Source organism: Fundulus heteroclitus, unplaced genomic scaffold (assembly GCF_011125445.2).
Source record: "Fundulus heteroclitus isolate FHET01 unplaced genomic scaffold, MU-UCD_Fhet_4.1 scaffold_39, whole genome shotgun sequence".
In the NCBI taxonomy this organism is placed as follows: Eukaryota; Metazoa; Chordata; class Actinopteri; order Cyprinodontiformes; family Fundulidae; genus Fundulus; species Fundulus heteroclitus.
Window position 1 is genome coordinate 2,895,835 of NW_023396803.1, and position 21,869 is coordinate 2,917,703.

Sequence of the window (21,869 nt, forward strand, 5' to 3'; positions counted from 1 at the left end):
CCTCCACACATGGGGCTTTGTTTCTGATGTTTCTACCGTCACTCCTCTACCCGTTTGGAAAGACATACTGACACATAACATCTTTAAATAGACCTGACAGTGTTTTCTTCTGTATTTTTTTTTCCATTAATCTAAGTATGTTTCCTCATGAAAGCCACTGTCCACGAAAGCCACTGTCATTACCTTCAATGTCTTCTTATTGAAATGTGCTTTAAAAATAAACTTCCCTTGCTATGTCCAAAAGTCATGATCAAAATAAACCTGCAACCCTCCTCAGGGCATTTTTATGCTTCTCAAGTGGTTTAACTGAATTATGAACAGCATTCTAACCTGCAGCAACATTAGTTGTCTTTTGAGTCAGCATTTTAATATCCATTCGGTAACACATGAACAAGTTATCTATATAATGAGACAAAAACATGTAAATTAGGAAAAAAAGGGTAAAATCATTGTTACTTTACCATAAACGTGCCCATGACAGATTAATGTTCCACAGCAAGATGTAAATGAAAATAAAGGTTCCCTTAAAACATTGTCCATGCAACACATCAACCAACAGGTTTTGACTTGAATCTGATGCGGTAGGTTCACCTCTGCGCTGAGATCCCAATCTATCCATATCTTTATGTTCTCTGTTGCTCAAAACAAACTCAATACGTGTTTACAACAGGCTAATGGTTGCACAGGTTCTGATCTGGTCATTCTAGAATTATGCTGCTCAAGGTGGAAGCATGTTGGTGTAATGCTGTACTTTCATGGAGATTTTTTGTTTTACAACCTTGTTCCTTGGACAACTGTTTTTCTGGATACTTTTTAGTTGGATTGATTTTTGGCAATGTTTTTCATATTTTGCTATTTTGTTATGATACGTAACATAAATGTTCCAGAAGGTCTGTTCAGAGCAGCTCTGCGGGATTCTGCAATATCTCTTCAACCTTAGCCTGACGCAAGAGAAGGTTCCATAGTTGTGGAAGACATCCTGCCTTGTTCCGGTACCAAAGAAAGCTGACCCTTCAGAAATTAACAACCTTAGACCTGCTGCCCTGACATCCCACATAATGAAGGTCCTGGAGAGACTACTGCTGTTCCACCTGACTAAGCAGGACCCCCAGCAATTTGCTTATCAAGGGGCTCATACATGCCATCATACATCTTCTTCAACAAAACCACTGTCACCTGGACTAAGCAGGTAGCACTGTGAGAATCATGTTCTTTGATTTTGCTTTACTCTCCCAGAATCAACCATAACTTAGAAATATCACATTAATGTGACACCAAAAGGACCAGGTTTTGACTACATTACTTCATTACCACCTTCTTTCAAAAGAAAACTCTGATAAGTCACTTGTTGCAATCATACAGTAAGACTCATTCCATAATTAACATTGGACATGCAGGATAAGCAGATATGACTTAAATAAGCTAAGTGTTTTTAGAAGAAGAAATCTTTTTTTAAATAAGAAAAAAAGAAAGAAAAGAAAAATGATAACTCGTACACAGTTATTGTTTTATTCTTAAAACATTGAAGTTATTGTGCTTTTTTTAAGAAAAAGAAGAAGAAATCTTTATTTGTCATTGCAATTGTACATTCCAATGAAATTTGTCTTCTGAATTTAACCCATCCCTTAGGGAGCAGTGGAAAGCTATCACAGCACCCGGGGAGCAATCTGGGGCTAAGGGTCTTGCTCAGGGAGCCACAGTGGCAGTCTGCAGGATCAAACTTGTGCTTGCAACCTTCTCAGAGTGCAAGCACATTGCTCTAACCACTCGGCCACCACTCCATCCATCTATCCATTCATCTTCCGTCACACTTATCCCTGTTCAGGTCGCGAGGGGTCCTGGTGCCTATCTCCAGCATTCAATGGGCGAGAGGCGGGGTACACCATGGACAGGTCGCCAGTCTGTGGCCACGATTCCCCATCGACTTATTCAATAAAAATTGAGATCTTTCAGCTTAAAAAGGTGGTGGCTTTAAAATGGATAATTTTTCCTACTGACTATTATTGATAACTTCTCTCCTGCTTTCTGTTAATTGCTTTGCAAAGAAACCTGGTTAATATAACTGGAACACGCTAACAGGCTGTTTAGTCTATTTCAGACATTCTCAGATCCTGATGGGAGAACCAAATTACCCAAAAAGACTTGAAAGTGAAAGGCTGATCCTGGGGACAAAGGAAAAAAGGGTGATGTTATTGACTCCTGCTTAACCCAGTTTTTTAGCCAATATAAGAATGTTTGCGAGATCTGTAAAAAGGTTTGACAGTGGAAAATTGATGCTACGGCGTTAAAAAGAAGAAATCTGTCTTATACATGATTGTATTTATATAAAGAAAATGAGATCACTGTCAAATAATTCTGTTTGTTCAGATTGTGAAGGAAGTCATCCTGGAGGTAGTAAGATACTTTTCATGACTCATTCTTAGAGAAAATGCTGTGTGAAAATGTTTGTTTTGTGACTGTTTTTACTTTTAATTTGTTTGGACTAACCAACAATACACTGGGATGTAAAAAACATTTCTAAATGAGGAGAATGTGACGTTGTAAAGAGTAGTTTTGGCAAAAGATACTGGTCACTTGCATTCTACATCATTCACAGAAAAGGGGTGGAGAGATTGGGTTTCAAACCAACTGCCCATCACTGGAAGGATGGTATGCAGCTGACAAAAATGCAGACATGCAGGAGGGCAACAAGGTGGACACTGAAAATGGACAGAAACGGCCAGTGCCACACGGGGGGATGAAGAACCTTCAACTGACATCGGAAATGACCACAAAAAAAAGATGAGTTCGGCACAAACACACTTCAGCGTTCACTCTGGATTTTCTCATACAGAATATACAAAAAACCATTGATTAATGCAAAAGCTTTAAAAAGGTTGTACCAACATTAAAACAATAATAAGTGTCACGAAAACAAAACACTACATAGAAAATAATAGGAAACAGCTGAGATAACTAAATATTCCCCACTACAATATTCATTTATATGATGGAAGTATAGAGCATCTTCATAAATAATATGACCCTAGCCAGGGTTAATAACATTTAAATACTGGTAATTATAGCATCAAGATTGAGTGGAATATATCAGAATAATTTGGACATAGATTAATTATTCCTAAACTCTTGTGAGTATGAACAACATATCCACAAGGAGGCAGTATAGACAAAGAGCTAAAGACTGTAATTTATTTCACTTAAAGGGGATATAAGTAATGCTGACTCTTAGTGTTACAAATCTGAATAACACATACACAATGCCTTCATGGACAACAGCCATTTCTCAAAGGTGTGAAAGCCCACTGAATTTTACCTTCCACAGAACAAGTCTATTATGTTGCATTCTGTTCCATTTCTGGTCCGCTTCTCTCACTGGCTTCCATGTTTGCAGGCTGCTGCTCTTTTGCCCAAGCTAAAACAACAAATGCTGCGCTCTGTTTTAGGAAACCTAAGAACTCTTATATAATTGGCTCAGGAACGAGGAAGTAAACATGAGCTACACTCTAAATCGAAGTAGTTCCGGACCGTAACTCTAGCTTTGAAAGGAGAAAAACTAAGACATTGCTGATGGAGAGGGACGATTGTTTATAGGGAATGTTACTAACATCCCAGGTGACAAGTAAGAGTAATTTCGGTAATTTTCCAGTAAATTTCTTACTGGTTGCTCCATTATAATTTTAGTAATTAACATTTTTGTTTCTTCAGATTTACTTGTGGGGCTGTTTTATTAGATGCAATCAGTCAGATTACAAGGTTGTCAGTAATTGTGAAGCGGAAGACCTGGTTGTGAAAATGTTTGAACGAAGTGCCAGTGGAGCTAAGAACACTAATTGCACTGTGTTGTGTGGTTTTGCTGAACTATCTTAAGGGGCTGTCTTATCGACGTGGAAATGAACGGTAAACTGCTGTGATTTCCTGAGCCCGGACAACACAAACATTGCCACCCAGTCAAATTGTATCCTACAAGAAAGGGAACAACATCAAGACTGAAGAGACTGTGGAAATGGAATCCAAAGACTGTGATTATTTATCCTGCTACAGAGGAAAGACACTAGAATATAAACCTAAGCCAACCATTCATGCGCGATTACATCCATTTTATGCCATGTAATTTGGCACAGGGGACAAACAAGTAGACCCTCTACTTTGCTACCATCAGCTGGCTATGCTAGCAAAGTACGAGGGAAGGAGACCTCTTGCAGAAATTCCCTGCTTCACAAATAATTGATGACCCCTAAATATTTCCAACCTAAATGGCGAGTGAACGCCAAGCTTAAAATACTTTTAAACAAATTTGTGCAGCAGACACCGAAGCAAGAGAAGGAGCACTGTGAGGTGAAGGTGGGGTTTTTTATGTACCTCTGAAATGTTGAGTTTTCTATTAGGGCGAAAACTTTAGAGATCCTTGACCCACTCAAAGTTGCTTTGACCATGTGCCCTTAAAGACTTAACAGTTCTGAATCGGCAGTATAAAAACTGACTCCATTGCCGAGAAAGCAAGCTCAATTTCTCAGAATGGCGGTGTGCGGTGGCAGCAGGTCATGTAAATCCTTTGTCCAGCTATCATGCTAATATAGATCAATCCCACCACTCCTAGAGATTTTTCGAAGTAGCGAACCTTGGAACCTCAGAACAGGGTGTTGCTTGTCTCAATACATTACATCACTTCTCTCCTTTATTATTTATTTCATCTTTATTTTACAGGGACAATGTAAGTTTACATGGACTGAGGTATTCAGGACTGTACAGCAGGTTGCATAACGGAGGATCCGACAACGGGATAAGGAAACGGGGCTGCTTAAATACAGAGGGAAATGAAGAGAGAAAGCCTGGGGAGCAGGGGAAAGTAATCAGATGATTAGTATGGGCTGAGAACAATGGCTGATGGAAAAATAAGAACCAAAGTACAAATTAGATGAAAGAATAACTAAGTACTGGAACTCAAAGTGAAATCAGCTAAACCAAGCAAGTTAGAGATAATATGATTGATAAGCATTAAGCATCAAATAAAAACAATAAGCAGTTTTCCCACCTGACTGAATTGATTATTTCTAGTACATGAAAAACAATATGAGACCAAACAAAAGTAAACACACCAAAAAGTTCAGGTATAAAAGTCTGAATGTATAAAAAAATGTTTTGTTTTTTTAAGGTACAATACTGTAGTAAAGCTGTGAAAAACAGATAATGCGGCTCTATATAATTTTCACTACATGTGGCTTAAAAACAGAGAGGAATTCAGCGGCTCAGAGGTAATCCTGAAAGCTGGGTACACCGGCTCTGTGAATTTGGCGTGGAACGTCTGAAGGTGTTTCAGTTTGCCCGACGACACTCCAAAGAAGGTCAAAATGCCTCCAGGCCAGTCCAGGTAAACTCCTACTCTGCTTGAAGGAGCTCCCTGGATGGGCATTAGTTTGTTTTTGTGCAGGCCAGAGTGACCATCATCAGAGCACAGCAGGCTCCAGGACTCTTCATTCTTTCCTAAAGTGCAGTCATCACTTTCGCCTTTCCTTTTGATTCGTTTGTAAGCTGCTGCGATGTGAACGCTTCCTCTCCACTCAACCTCCCAGTAACAGCGACCAGTGAGACCATCGGTACACAGCAGCTGTTCCAAGACATCAAACCTCTCTGGAAGATCAGGAAATGACTGCTTCTCTCCTCCCATTGTTACTTTTCTGTTGTTTTCTGACAGTATTAGGTTCCTATGAGCAGTGTTAGGGTCCAGCATGAGTTCACAGGCATCTGATGGAAGGAAAGCAGTTTATCATCTGTTCAGTCTTTCAACGGTTTGTGATGCTAGTCAGTTATTCTGTTAATTTGTTTCTTGTGACAAATTTGACCAAAACATGAACATTTTTATATCGATCATGATAGTATATTTATACAGTCATTCTCAATCTATTAGAAAACGAGTTTTGAAAAGGAAAAATAACTCCCTTCATATGGTCACGATCACCATATCGTGAGTCATTCTGGCAGATACCAACGCAGCAATGTTTTGTTGTTGACATAATATGTCTGCTGAGGCGATATTCAGGACAGATCTGTTCAATATTTAACTCTTTCAAGTAAACTATTCAAGCTTTACGGTTCAACATTTCTCTGAATCTAGTATGGCCGTGGCACATACAAGCTGGACTGTTCTAAATTTAGCAATATGACGTCATTTGAGAAAAGCCTCATTTGTATGATTTGATAGAATTGTCTTGAATTGTCTCAGTGCCCTTAGATGACATCTATAGTAAATTGGCACCATATAAATAAACTTATTTGATTTGAAATATGTAAATGGACTAATGAATTAAACTATATACTTAAACTGTATCAATTGTTTGAAAAATAGAATCATTTTCTATTTATTAATTCATTAATATACCTTTCTTTTAAAAATATCCCAATATATTTACCACGTTTTATAATTGTAATAATAATTATGTTTAGATTTTTATTTCTGTTAGACCACAGGCCCTACATACTAAACAGAAATTATAAATAATTGTAATTCATCTCACATTTCTTGAATTAAAAAGTATTTTATTGATCTGGTTAATATTCAATCTTTAAAAAAGAATGTTCTCATTAGGGTAAGCGAAAATCATCACTACCAGGAATAAGGACTTGAAAACATCAGTCTGTGTGTAAGTAATCTATATAATGTGTTTTACTTAGTCCTGGAGTTACTGAAATAAATGACCATTTCAGTAACAATCCAAGTCATTAAACATGACTATCATAAAAAAAGTGGATTGGGGAAAAAGTAAAAGACAACAGGAAATAACATGAATTTAAGTTTAAATGAAATACTCAGAAACATTGTTTTTTTATTTAATTTAATTAAAACTTGAGTGTATTTTGGTTGATGATCTGCTATGTTTATTTTCAGACCTAAGGATAAGGAATATTTGTATGTTAATGCTAAAACCTGTCAGCACTTTTTTTCAAGCTTTTCTGCAAGATTATTTTACTGTAAAGACCTCTCCTTTAATACTCACACTTTCTCAGACCAGGTTTTAAGAACCTGTGATCCATTGGCTCAATCCTGAAACAATATCACAACAGAAACATGTAATAACTGAGCCACATTTAGAGAGCTTTTTTTTTACTAAGGTATCACAAAGTAAACAATAAATATTTTTTTACAGTTTTTAATGTAACCAATAGCTTGTTCATACCTGAGAGTTTTGCAGTGCCCACTTTGAATCCTCCAAGTCCTGCAGAAAGATGCTTTACTCCAGATTCTTCTGGGTGGTTGTAAGCTCAGATCCAACTCTGTTCAAGTGGCGTGGATTGGAGCTCAGAGATGAAATCAGTTCTGCACAACCTTCCTTTGTGATGAGACAGCCTGACATGCTTTATGTGAAAAGATGCGGATGTTAATTGTGAGGAGAATAATTTTATTTCATTGACTTTGCAAAATATATAATATTGGGCTATTTAAACAGCTTTTCTGTTATTGGTGTCAGTCCTTAATCCTCAACTGGGGTAAAACTTAAAAAAAAAAAAAAAACTTTTTAAACAAGCACTGTTTTATAGTATGTCATACATGCACACAGAATAGCTCCGTATTACAATAAACCATTTCTATAAAACATCTCAGTGGCACACTGATTTGAAAAATATCAGAGACCAAGACCTAAATAACTTATTTTGAAAAGATAATTTTATCTTATTGTTAGAAAGCTAAAAAAACATTTTTGGTTATGTAGAGTTATCTCTTAAACAATGGGTAAATGCTGACCTGAGAGTTTCCAGTGTGCAGTGTGGACTACGTAGGCCTTCACACAGCAGCTTCACTCCTGAGTCTTTCAGGTCGTTGTTGCTGAGGTCCAGTTCCTTCAGAATGACACATTTGGTCTGGAGAGCGGTGATTAAACTACTGCAGCTCATCTCCGTCAGATTACAGCAACTCAGCCTAAAATTATAAGATTCCAAACAAATGTATTTCATTTTAATATTCACATTATTCTATATATAATTATTCTTTTATCGAATGTGTTGCTGTCCTTTAACTTACACGGCCTTGGTGGAGTTTACGACCACTGTTAAAAGGCCCAGTAAAGCGTTGTCTGACTCAAAGTAATTATTCAGGTAAAACTCCTCGTGCTTTTCTGCTGAAGACAAGATAATGTTGATTAACGCTGCCCACTTAGCAGGCGGCAGCTGGTCTCCTCGCAGCCTCCCTGGTCTTCGAATTGCCTTGATCTCTTCTATCAGTGAAGTGTCTTTCAGCTCATTCAGGCACTGAAATAAGTTGTTGTTCTTGAAAAAACATACATTCTCGGCAATTTCTTCTTTTTATAATTAATGCTTCTGTGGACTGAATTTCCTTCTTTTTTTAATGATGTAATGGGTTGGAGGAAGTCTACTGGCCAGACCCATAAGGAACCGAAGGAGCAGGTCCAGTTGACCATGTGGACTCTGTAAAGCTTATTATACTACTATATAAAAATAAAATAATCAAAGGGTAGACGTCGATTGCTCTTCTGCCAGCAGATTGACTCCAGTTGTGAATGTCAGATGGACATGGAGAGCAGCCAGGAACTCCTGAATGCTCAGGTGGACAAAGCAGAACACGTTCTCGTTGAAACAGGCCTTTCTCCTCCTGAAAGATCTCTTTAACACTCCTGAATACACTGAGGCTGCTCTGACATCGATGCCACACTCTGTCAGGTCAGATTCATAGAAGAACAGGTTGCCTTTCATTAATTGCTGAAAGGCCAGTCTCCCCAACGCCTGAATCATTTCTTGTCTCTTGAGTCCAGACGGGATCTATGTCAGTTCTTCCATCATATTTGAGATTTTTTACTTTGGACAGAACAAACAGGAAGTAGATGTACATCTCTGTCAGGGATTTGGGTAAATCTCTTTTCTGCTTGGTTCTGAATTCCTCCTCTAGAACAGTAGCAGTGATCCAGCAGAAGACAGGGATTGACACTTATGAAGATGCTTCTTGTTGCTTTAATGTGAGAAATGACCCTTCTGCTTTCCTCTTCCTCTGTGAATCTCTTTCTGAAGTACCACCTCCTTCTGGGGTCATTGAATCCTCTGACTTCTGTCACCAGGTCAATAAACTCAGGAGGAATCTGATGGGCTGCTGCAGGTCGAGTTGTGATCCAGATGTGAGCTGCAGGAAGTTTTTTTCCCTCGAGAAGGTTTGTCAGCATCACTTCTAATGTTTGGGCTCTGTAGCATCAGTCAGAATCTCTTTGGTTTTCATGTTCAAAGGAAGTCGACACTCATCCAGACCATCAAAGATTAACAAAACTAAAACTCTTCAAAGCTGCAGATCCCTGCTTCCTATATTAAATGAAAAGGGGAATGATAGTTCACCAAACTGAACTTTTTCCTCATCAACATATTTAGCTCTCTGAAGGAAAATGGAAATATGAACTGGAAATTCTGTAATTTTGCCTTGTGCCCAGTCCAGCACAAACTTTTGTGACTATGACTGTTTTTATTAACTCTGTCATCACTGTTCTGATTGGCTTATCACTTCCTGTGAGGATTTGAAGATGTCTTCACGTCACAGTTATTTTGCTTATCCCTACCCCTTTGCTTGACAATGGAACCAGGGATTCCCTTTCCTAATAAATAGACAGGGGGCGACGGATTTGCTTCAGATCGAATTTGGAGATCTGTATTAAGTATCTCTGTTCGATCTCCTTGCAAAATTATTTGAAAACTAACCTCATTGTTGTCTCTCCTTCTTGTGTTGTTAATGAATGTTTTAGGTGTTTAAACCTGACAATATTCCTGCACAAGCCACCACACTACATGCCATATGAATCAAGAAGGATAAGCAGATGTATTCTCCCACAACATTCAGTCCACCAAAACTGAATTAAATTCTATTTAATTCAATTAAATTTTATTTATATAGTGCCAATTCATGAACATGTCATCTCGAGGCCATTACAAAGTCAAGTTCATCATATTATACAGATTGTGGTCAAAAAATTTCTTATATAATGGAACCAGTTGATTGGATCAAGTCCCTGACAAGCAGCATTCACTCCTGGGGAAGCGTGGAGCTACAGGGAGAGTCATCTGCATTGTCCATGGCTTTGCAGCAATCCCTCATACTGAGCATGCATGAAGCAACAGTGGGAAGAAAAACTCCCCATTAACAGGAAGGAAAAACCTCCAGCAGAACCAGGCTCAGTATGAACGGTCATCTGCCTCGACCGACTGGGGGTTACAGAAGACAGAACAGAGACACAACAAGAGAAACAAAAAAGCACAGAAGCACACATTGATCTAGTAATCTGTTCTACATTAGATGGTAATTCAGCACTTCATTCCCAAATAACCCATCTTCTGACAAAAGAACACAACCAATTGCAATACCAATCAACACCATAAACACACAAGATTTGTCCCACACACATTTAAGCCCCGGGGGGAGTTCTCATATACCCAAGCCCTTTTCAGTAAGATTAGCAAATTTTGCACATTTCTCAAGGCACAATTTTGGCACAGTCATAGTTAGAGATCTGAAAAACAAAGGTGCAATGTGTCATGATTTGTCTTAGATGAACCCGGACACAGCACACACACACACAGAGCTGGTTTCCAAGGTTTATTGAGACAGCAGGTAGTGGATGATGAAGCCAAAGTCATTTACCAGGCGGAGGTTGCGGGGGTATGGGAAACTGGCAGGCGAGAACAGACCGGAGCAGACAGGAACAGAACCAGGAGACGAGCATGAACGAGACAGGCATGGTGTTTCAGGAGACTGAGACGAATCGGCAACCAGGACAAACTGAAGGTGAGTCTTTATAGTGGTGAGAGCAGGTGGAGCGAGTCCGTGGCTGATTGCAGTCCTGTCAGGTGTTCCCAATCAGGGCTGCACTGAGGAAGGAACGAGGAAGTGTTCAGAATGCAGCCTTCAGGCTGCATCATGACACAATGATGGTTGCTTCCATCAATTCAAATCAATTCAACTTTATTTATATAGCACCAATTCACAACACATGTCATCTCAAAGCACTTTACAAATTCAAATTAAATCATATCATCTAGACAGATTGTCCAAAAAGTTTCCTCTCTAAGGAAACCCAGCAGGTTGCATCAAGTCTCTCCAAGCAGCATTCACTCCTCCTGAAAGAGCGTAGAGCCACAGTGGACAGTCGTCTGCATTGTTGATGGCTTTGCAGCAATCCCTCATACTGAGCATGCATGAAGCGACAGTGGAGAGGAAAACTCCCCTTTAACAGGAAGGAAAACCTCCAGCAGAACCAGAACCAGGCTGAGTGGGAACTGGGAACTGAGTGGGATCCGCTACGACCAACTGGTCGTTAGAGAAGACAGAGCAGAGACACAGAAAGCACAGAAGCTCACTTTGATCCAGGAATCCTTTCTATGTTATATGGTAATGGTAGGTGATATGCCTCACTGGATGTTGTTACAGCTAAGATAATGTACCTAGTATGAAGAGAGAAAAAAGGAGAGAAAATAAAGTTAAAAGTTGAAATAACAAGCAATACATATTGGAGAACAGTAGGACTCATTCGAGTGACAAAAATAGACCATCATGTCCTCCAGCAGCCTAAGCCTATAGCAGCATAGCTACAGAGCTATGCTGCTATAGGCTTTGTCAAAAAGGAAGGTTTTAGTCTTAAAAAGGGCCAAAACTGGGAGTTGGTTCCACAGGAGAGGAGCCTGATAGCTAAAGGATCTGCCTCCCATTCTACTTTTAGAGACTCTAGGAACCACCAGCAGACCTGCAGTCTGAGAGCGAAGTGTGTATTGACATTTTCTGTTTACATGTGGGTTTATTTGCATATAAGGTTGCACACAGGTCAGTTCAGTTTTTCAACTGAACTGTATTTACATTACTGTTTTCATACACCATTATACGTAATGTATACATTACGTATAATGGTGTAGCAGATGTTCACAACACATCTTATTTGGAATAGTTAAAGGTCTATAAGTTTTCCGTAATTGTACTGGTGCACATGGGAATGTACGGCGGATGCAGCTTATTTGTATTTATGCTTTGAAATGTAGTCTTCTTTATCCTAATGACAAATAGGCAATTTATCTGTTAGAATCAGACCTATTCTAATAAAAAAACATGATGGGTGTTCAATGTGTCTGTGTGGAAAAATATAATCAACATAACCATTTGAAAATGTTCATTTACTTTATGTAAATTGTTGTAAATGTCATGTTTATCTGTTATAATTACAGTTCTATAAATTTGTAAGTGTGACAGTGAAAACTATTTAATAGTTTCAGGGTGATCAGACAAGATCAGTCTAAATGCCAACATAATATTTTCTTGTGTGTAGCCCTGTTTTAGTCCTGGATTATGGCTTGGCAGTAGGTTTTGTAATGAACTATGACAATGATTATGACACCACCTTTCCTGTCAGCCCACTGCAGGAAAAACGAGCCACTAGAGTCGTAAAAACCTCAAAAAAACAAAAACAAAGCAAATCCAATGTGTATGTGTGAGAGATGCATTAGACTGCATTGGGTTGTTGTGAGATGTTAAATAATTATTACCCTGTATATTAAACCATTTTGTAACAGTTTTTGTGTAATAAAAGAGAGAAGAGAGAGACCTTATATTTAATAAACCACATCTAATTTGCTTCTTGTTTAATATATTTGTTTTTAGATTTTTATGATTTGTTCCTTTTAGATAAGTTTTTGATCTGTTAAGTTTTGGCCGTGGGAAAGACACCGTCTCAATAGGGTAATGGGTGGGTAACAGTACAGAAGCTGCAGAGAGGTGTGTTAAACTACGGCTCTGCTTCCTGGTCTGGACCCTGGGTTGTCAGCATTTAGGAGAAATAATGAATCCGGCCAGATTCCTAGAAAGAAGAGCTGCACCCTCCAAAGTAGGATGGATGCCGTCTCTCCGGATCAGACCAGGTTTTCCCCAGAAAGTTCAGCAGTTATCAATGTAGCCCACGTCGTTTACATCTACACTGACAAAAACAAAGCCTGCCCTTATTTTCTTGTTCCTCTACTCCTTCATCACTGACCTGCTAGACAGAATGAGTGAAGTAGAGTCCACAAGCTATATGCACATATACAGCACAATGCATATATTTCATCTTAAAATGAAGCGCAGAAGAAGATTTCTTCTAAATAAATACATTTTTGCGTGAATACTGTAACATTCCATTATGACACCCAAGCACCAGAGGGAGGTTTTGCTGCTAACACTTTATTTTAGGACGAACAGAATGGGACAGCTTTCACCCCGCCAGTCCCCGAACCACCACTCCTCTCCTGGAAGCCACACATTTCTTCCAGTATAAACCCAAAACAACCTAACCTAAAGAAACAGTTAGTGTGCAACAGCACTTAGCAATGAGGTCTAATACGGATCATTACAATACATTTTATTTATTGATTAAATTTAGTTTTTAATTTTAATGTTTACAAAGGAAATGTTTATTTACATGTCTTTATTGTGTGGGTAAAATACACAGACCGCCATTACATTTTTATCTCACACACCCGCTAGGTGTACTTCCAACATTTCCATATTTTTTTCAGGTGTGTTATGTTGTGTGGGGCAAAATGTGATTGTTTTTCTTTGTATGGGTTTAAACCATATAAGCCTAAACTCATGAAAAGAAAACATCAGGTTCAATGCTCCTTCTGTCCTGAGGCTATCCTATCAGGCTCTGCTCGGGTCCCATCCCGAAGCTCATCTGCTGCTTTGGGTTCCGCCCCTAGGCTCACCCACGGTCCTCCAGCTTCCTCCCGTCAGCCTGCTCCTGCACTCAGCTTCCATCTGCTCAGCCCAGTAACAGACTCTGGTTTTCTACCTCCCCAACTCATCTGCAATAAACTCTCAAAACGAGCTCTGTGTGTGTTTGTTTTCGGGTTAATCTCAACAAATCATGACAGAATTGAGTTTTTGTGCTTTGTTGATTGAAAAGGTTTGGGTTGTTGTCGCACATTTTAACAACTGATTCAATTTTGCGTGGATTACTACACTTTTACACAACATTAATTTTTGTACATGGTGAGTTGTGTGCAAAACATTGTGCAGCAGGGTTTTTGTGTGTACCCTCAAATCTTTCAATGGGGCTATGTTCAGTAGACTCAGTAACAGTTTCTACTCATGGTCAGTCAGGCTTCTGAAGTCAAAATAACACATGGACTTCTCAATCCAACCATACGTAATGCAATGTCACTTTTGTAAATCTGCTGGTCATGTGCAATTTTTTTCTAGCTACGAGTAATCTCCATTTTATTTGAATTATATTTTTTAACTTACAGTTTCTATTTATGTTCGATTTTATTATTTATGTGGTAAGTGTTTATTTTTTTTTAAATGTACTGTTCAGTGAATGATCTATATTTCCATCATGCCCTAGTGTATGACAACATAAAGCTATTTTATTCTATTCTAACAAGACTGCCTGCTGCACAAACAGCTGGCCTCTGGTTTGGAAAAGGAGGAAATCTTTCACTTGGTCACCAAGTTCATGATAGTTGCCAATGGTGGGCACGTCTAACCAAAAAGTTAGCTTCGCACACTAAAATTCTGCAAACAAATATATCAGTTTTGCAACCGTTAAACTTATGATAAATAAGGAAATACAGGAAGTTAACCCCAGCTACTTACTGATAATCACCGGCTGTCACTAAGTCTGTGTCACACGTCTTCAGACAGAAGGTGCTGCGCGCACACACGGCACATGATGAACATGCACAGTGTTGCATGTTTGAGGGGATAACTGCTTCAGCTCAGGATAAATGACTCAGGCTCCTCTCCTGTGGAACCAACTCCCAGTTTTGGTCCGTGAGGCAGACACCCTGTCTACTTTTAAGACTAGGCTTAAAACTTTTCTTTTTGACAAAAATTATAACTAGTGGCTCATGTTACTCTCAGCTACCTTTATAGTTTTACTGCTATAGGCTTAGGCTACTGGAGTATATCAGGATCTAATTTTCTCACTCTATTGAGTTCTACTGTTCTTCAATTATGCATTATGTGTTGTCATTTCTGCTTTAACTTTTTGCTCTCTCTCTTTTCTCTTCATAGTAGGTACACCTGGTCTGGCGTTCTGTTAACTGTGACATCATCCAGAGAAGACGGCTCACCCGCTACTACCATCTAATGTAGAACAGATTACTGGATCAATGTGTGCTTCTGTGCTTTTTTTGTTTCTCTTGTTGTGTCTCTGTTCTGTCTTCTGTAACCCCGGTGGGTCGAGGCAGATGACCGTTCATACTGAGCCCGGTTCTGACGGAGGTTTTTCCTTCCCGTTAATGGGTGGTTTTTCTTCCCACTGTCGCTTCATGCTTGCTCAGTATGAGGGATTGCAGCAAAGCCATGTACAATGCAGATGACTCTTCCTGTGGCTCTACGGTTCCCCAGGAGTGAATGCTGCTTGTCGGGACTTTGATGCAATCAACTGGTTTCCTTATATAGGACATTTTTGACCAATCTGTATAATCTGACCCAATCTGTATAATATGATTGAACTTGACTTTGTAAAGTGCCTTGAGATGACATGTTTCATGATTTGGCGCTATATAAATAAAATTGAATTGAAATTGAATTGAATTAAACTCTAAGTTTTACACAGCAGTGGAAGCTTTTGAGAAGAATATTCTATCCCTCTGTGCCCAGGCAGCTGCCTTTAGAAAAAATGGTGCATGTCAGGAAGCCACTCGCGTTGCCAGATATTGAGAGAGAAACCACCAACCAGCACAGTGTACCTTGTTAACAGTATAAATGAACAAGCCCAAACTCGCTGACAATAAGCAGACCTGGCAACACTGCTGGAAGGCTGGAACACAGTTTGAAGTGGAGATCCCTTTTCCTCTCTGTCATCAGACTCTTTTTATAAACGTGAAATAAGTCATGACGTTTTGGGTTAGTTAATGTTGTAACATCAATAATATCAATAGTGTTGATTCTTAATGTGCTCTATTTTTGAATTGAAAAGCATAAATAAAAACCAGTTTCATTATTGCTGTGTAGAAAGTTTTTCCTATTTTCTACATACTGGTTACAAATCCTGCAAGGAGAGCCATAGGGTAGCAAGACAGTAAGCAACCTTTTGTACGGAAGCAAGTTTTGGAAAAAAATAAAGGGTCCCGCTGAGCCAGTCTCCTTCCACTTCTTGCAGTGCCAGTAACAAACCTAGAAAGCTTGGTTGCACTACTAATTAAAGGGTTAGGGTCACACAGTGGCACATTGTTTACAGAAAAAAAATTAGATATCTGTCAGGGTTTATACAGGAATGATTAACCCTAATTTAATGCTTTTCAATGCTCTTTTAATGCTCATAGAATTTTAATGGCATCAACAAATACCCATATATATATATATATATATATATATATATATATATATATATATATATATATATATATATATATATATATATATATATATATATTATACCTATTCTAACCTATTCTTTAAAGGCAAAAATATGGAAACCCTACTCCAAGCCTTCATTCATCATGGCTGGATTAGTGTAATTCTCTTTATCTCTGAATCGGTCAGTCCTTACTCAGACGTGTGCAGCTGGTTCAAACGCTGCTGTACACCTTTTAATGGAAAAATATAAAATAAAGCATATTACCCGATCCTGGCTTCCCTTCACTGATTACCTGTTTTTCTTAGAGTTCAGTTAAAATATCTTCTGTTTATTTTTAAGGATTTAAACAGCTTATTGTTATTGTTGTTTTGTTTTTTTTAATTGTTGAGTCTTTACCCAAGTCATTTTATTAGATGTTATTTTGTTTTACCTTGTGTTAAAGTGCTCTTTAAATAATGATGACAATGATGATGAAATATGATCACAAGAAACTTTTGCATCTTTACCCAAAAGCTGGAAAGAAAAGAGACAAAAAGATTTTTCACACCTCACTTAGTAACTCAAGGAATTATTTTAGACTAAATATTTTAGGCTAAAATATTCAACTGTTTCTTGGTTGTTTTTTCATAATGTTTTTTCTTCAATCCCACTGTTATGTTTAGTAATTTCTGCCAAAAGCTGCAGCATTTTCATTTAATCCATCTGAAAATTGCAGAATTTGCAAGCCCTGCTCTGATTGGATGGAAAGAAACCTGTCTGTGATTGGCCGGTGAGGTGGAGTTTTTGAAGTCACGAGCACACAGACAGAATCCAGCAGCGAGCCGCGCACAGCTGATGTTGAGCGTGGAAGCAGCAGGTCACAGCATAGTGGGTTGAGAAGAGTTTATCAGAGTTGAGCGCGCACGTGGCGTTTAAACGCTGAATACCTGTCTCACTGCGCGCTCAAACAAAAGACACAGATATCGCTGCAGAAGTGGCTATACGTAATTCTGACTGAATAATAAGTGGCGATACGCCGTATACCCGCGTACACCCTGGACTACACTGTCTGACTTCATGTGAGATCGTGAAGCATTGACACCCATTGTGCAGCTTAATTATTTTTTTTACAAACACGGCAAATCCTTCGTCATCTTTACCGTTGACAGGCTGCAGCCATGTCCCGAATTCCTCGTTTTCCATCCACTTTTTTGAAATTTGCAGTTTCCCATTCTCTAGCTCTTTCTCCGCCTCGAGCTTCTTCCCCAACATTGTAAAAACATACGGCTTTACGATCAACCGGAAGCAGTTCAGCGCAAACACGCGGAATTAGTTATATCTGATAATATATCTGAAGAAACTGTTTTTATGACCGCATTTTTTTTTTAGAAAAAAAAGGCATTTTTAATGCCACAGATAATCACATGTAATGACTTTTATTGCCAATTAAGGCCTTAATTTAAAAAAAATGTATTTAATGACTTTTAATGCCCTGCGGAAACCCTGCATGTTTTTGAGTAACCGGAGCCGACCGCATCATAACAAGAAGAAAAAAAGGTAAGGAATAAAAAAGCATAGCTATTATCAATGGCTAGTTGTTTTTTTTCTTTTTTCTTTTGGACCCATGACTGACACTGCTTAGAGAAGTCTGTGCGAATATGTACTGAGAGCCAGAACAGTGATGTAATGATGTCAGTGCATCCCTCCTTGCTAGGAGCTTCCTTGGTCAATGGGCTTAATTGACAACCAAGTGTAAGTCACACACAAACCTTTGTTCTCAGGCATGCGGTCAGCCATTTAAAGTTGCACACCGCTCTATCTTTGTTCAGTGTTGACTTTTGTGTTATGAACATAAAACATTGAATTATACCAGGGTCTCACCTTTCTTTATTGGCAAACTTTTTATGGGGAGATTCAAAAAGACATTTTCTTATGAGACATCACCCTTAACCTGCAGACATGCTGGCTACCTTCCTGGCATCGATGAATCATTACATGAAGGTAAAAACTTAATTCTTCAGCCAACAATGCAGCTAGCCTTTGTGAACCTATGCAACCACCAGACTGAAGAGGAACCTTGTTTTATTTTAATGCATGTAGTCTTTTTATGACATGTATATGAAATGACAAAATACTTGAATATTGTGGACGAAATACAACAAAAATTGGTCACACGTTAACATTTATGATTACATAGCTCACATACCAGCAAACTACAAAAATTACTACTGTAGGTCAGAACTGAAAAGCAGTGCTGCAATGATCTATATGGTGTGAGCTGATCAATTTATACGAAAAGATAAAAATTTGGACTAGGACAATATTCACAGGCTTACCTCCAGTTTGACAGAATTCATAGTTCTGAATGAGCCTTACTTTTTCAATTTATGTAAAAAAAATCTACAAGATCTATGTTATGAGTCAGTGTTTTCAAGTTCTTTTTGGTTCACTAAATTCCCACCCCATTTAAGTTACTTCTTTCCATTGCTTCCAATAAATAAAGCAGATGTAGTGTAGATTTGATTCTCTATCCCATTGCACATGATGGCTTGATTGTGCAAGAGTTCTGTCCCAGTGCATCTGATTTCTTCACATTGGTATCTGTTCTTATCCTAATATATCCAGATACACAGGTGTGGATTTCATCAGCGCCAAAAGCTTCTTTTGAATCTCCTTAATAATGAGGCGCTGTTGTGGCTCCCTTTGCCAGCAGCCCAGCATGATATCATAGACTTCCTTTGGACAGGTTCTTGGGCGCTCTAATACCCTGCCCTGAGTAATGCATTCAATAACCTGAAAAGGAACAAAAACTTTGGTTAAAAATACAACAAATGCAAAAAGCCAAACATAAAGGCCATTATGAATTTTCAGAAGTGTACCCCTCTGAGATTACTTGAGTACATGCACTCATGAACACTAATTGGACATGTTAAAATAAAAATCTTGATGTATCTGACAATTAATTATAAATCTAAAAAGGGTTGAATAGATTAACCATTTTATATTATACCGTATCCAATATAAATACATAGGCTGTACCTCATTGTTGGCTAGCTGAAACCATGGCTGTTTGCCATATGTGAAGATCTCCCACAGAATAACTCCAAAGCTCCACACATCACTCTCTGTGGTGAATTTCCTGTACATGATGCTCTCTGGGGGCATCCAACGAATAGGAAGCATGGTATGACCTCCAACCTAAATAAGAAAGAGGCATTGGGTCAAAATATGAACCTGAAGAATATTGTTGTTTTTAGGTATTTTCAGAACTCAAAGCTAAGCTCAAAAGTAATAATAATCGTGTAGCTTGGCTACACATTATGCCATGCATTTACTGGTTTTCAATCATTGGCCTAAGCCAGACTTGAAATTCCTCTTCTTAAACTCACTTTGAAAAAAATAAAGTAAAAGAAAGATGGACCGTAATAAGCTAAGTTTCATTATTTTAGATAGAAAGAACTAAAAAATAGTGATGTGAAGAACTAAAGATATCTTTTTAGATGTAATATGGTATGACGGCACACATAATCTCTCTGTGCCGTTCTCCTACTTACAAAGCTGAGCCAGCCCTATGTGCATGTATGTCCATGTGAACAGCTGCCACTCAGGGCATATCATCCCTCCTCATAAAATGCCACCGTCAGAGCAGTGCAGCGTGTAAGCAACATGCCGACGAGCACGACCAGCGGATCAAAATGTTCTCTTACTAACATTATAAAGTTATGAGTTCTTACTTCTTCACCAGACATTTTCCTTTTAAAAAGTGGTGCAGTTCTGCTGTGTATTTATCCTTTGCAAATATGCAAATCATTTTGGCAGATTATCACGGACGAATGCATTCATTTCAAGAAAATGTTTGCAGTGCCTAGGAAGAAACTGGCCAGAAGGGGAGGGGATGGGTGATGGTGGTGGTGGTGATTGTTAGATCAATTTCTTTGCCAATTTATTCCTAAATTTCTGGTCTCAGAATTGCTAATTTTTCAGTATGTTCACCAGGAAATAATGTATCAATTTTTCCATTTTACTCTAAGTTATTATTTAGTCCATTCAGTAGTGAAGTTAGCAGTTTAGTGTAGCTGGAGAATTTATTGGCTCGTTCATATTAACTGTAAAGTTCAACTGCTTAAATGAATACATTCATATTTGTGCTTATTTTGTGTAAAGGCATCACTGTATGAAGACCTGTGCTTGTATCACCCCCTTACGGTTAACTGTTACATCATCTGTGCTGTCTATATTGACTTTGCACTGGTGCTGTCCTACCCTTAAAGACAATAAGAATGTTTCTTAACCAGAAACCATGGGTACATAGCACAATGCAGTCCCAGCATTCAGATCAGGAGACAGACTGGCCTACAGCACATCAAGAAGGCAAAGCACAGGTACATGCAGCACATTGAGGAACATTTCAACAGCAACAACCCACATAACAGTGGAGAGGCATCAGGACCATCATGGACTATAAGCACAGTGGCGAGCTGTTCAGCAGCAACCCAGCTCTCTTAAACACCATTTCATGCTTTAACTCTCCAAGCAGCAGAGGCCTGAGCATCTTTCGCAGACAGAGGCGTAGCATCAGCCTCTTATACTACATCAGCACCAAGACCTCCACCTTAAAGAAAGTCAACATCAACAAGGCTGCAGGTTCAGACATGGTCTCAGGTCTGGGGCTAAAATCATATCCTGAACAACTTGCAGGACTTTTTCTGGACATATTCAACCTCTTCCTGCAGCTCTCTATGGTCCCTGCCTGGCTGAAATCCTCCATCATTGTACCTCTGCCCAAAAAAACAACAACCATCACTTGCCTCAATGACTACCGTCTTGTTGCCCTGACCCCAGTCATCATGGAGTGCTTTGAGAGGATCCTCCTGAAATACATCAAGGGTGCCATCCCCATTGGCCTGGAATGGATTCCTACAGGGGGAATCGCTACGCAGAGGATGCTGTCTCAATAGCACTTCATGGGGCTCTATCTCATCTGCAGCATCCAAACACCTATGTTAGAATGCTATTTGTGGACTTCAGCTCAGCTGTCAACGTTGTGCTCCCAGATATGCTGGCTCTGAAGCTCCACAACCTGGTATTAGCGCCACCACTCTGCTCCTGGTTCAGTGACTTTCTCACTAACAGGCCCCAGTGGTGAGGGTATGAAAACGCACGTCTGCACCACTGATCCTCAACACTGCCATGCAGCAGGGTTGTATCCTCAGCCCTGCTCTCTTCCCCCCTGTTCACACTCAACTGCTCTGCTATCCACCCCACAAACATGGTTGTGAGGTTCGCGGATGACACCACGCTGGTGGGTCTCATATCCAACAACAATGTGACCCACTACAGAGAGGAGCTCCACAATCAGACACAGTGGTGCTTCAGGAATAGCCTAATCCTAAACACCAATAAAGAGGTTATAGTGGACTACAGGAGGTCAAGGAAGACTGAACATGCTCTTCTCTGCATGGTAGAGCATATGGACAGCATAAAGTTAGGGTATCAAAATTTCCTCTGACCTCTTCTGGACTGTGAATGCTTTCCACCTGGTGAAGAAGGCCCAACAACAGCTCTTTTTTCTCAGGAAAC

At 39.1% G+C, this 21,869-nt stretch overlaps 1 protein-coding gene across 1 annotated transcript in view; it reads right to left on the reverse strand.

Moving 5' to 3' along the window:
- Nucleotides 1–18,158: 18,158 nt before the first annotated feature.
- The window catches only part of LOC105918256 (NT-3 growth factor receptor), an 80,962-nt gene continuing 77,251 nt past the window's right edge, over nucleotides 18,159–21,869 (reverse strand). Inside the window, exons 17-18 of the mRNA XM_012853307.3 lie at nucleotides 19,329–19,487; nucleotides 18,159–19,082 (exon numbers count right to left, since the gene is read on the reverse strand). Of these exons, the coding sequence (XP_012708761.2) occupies nucleotides 18,897–19,082; nucleotides 19,329–19,487 (345 nt within the window). The 3' untranslated portion in view covers nucleotides 18,159–18,896. The remainder of the gene's footprint in view (nucleotides 19,083–19,328; nucleotides 19,488–21,869) is intronic.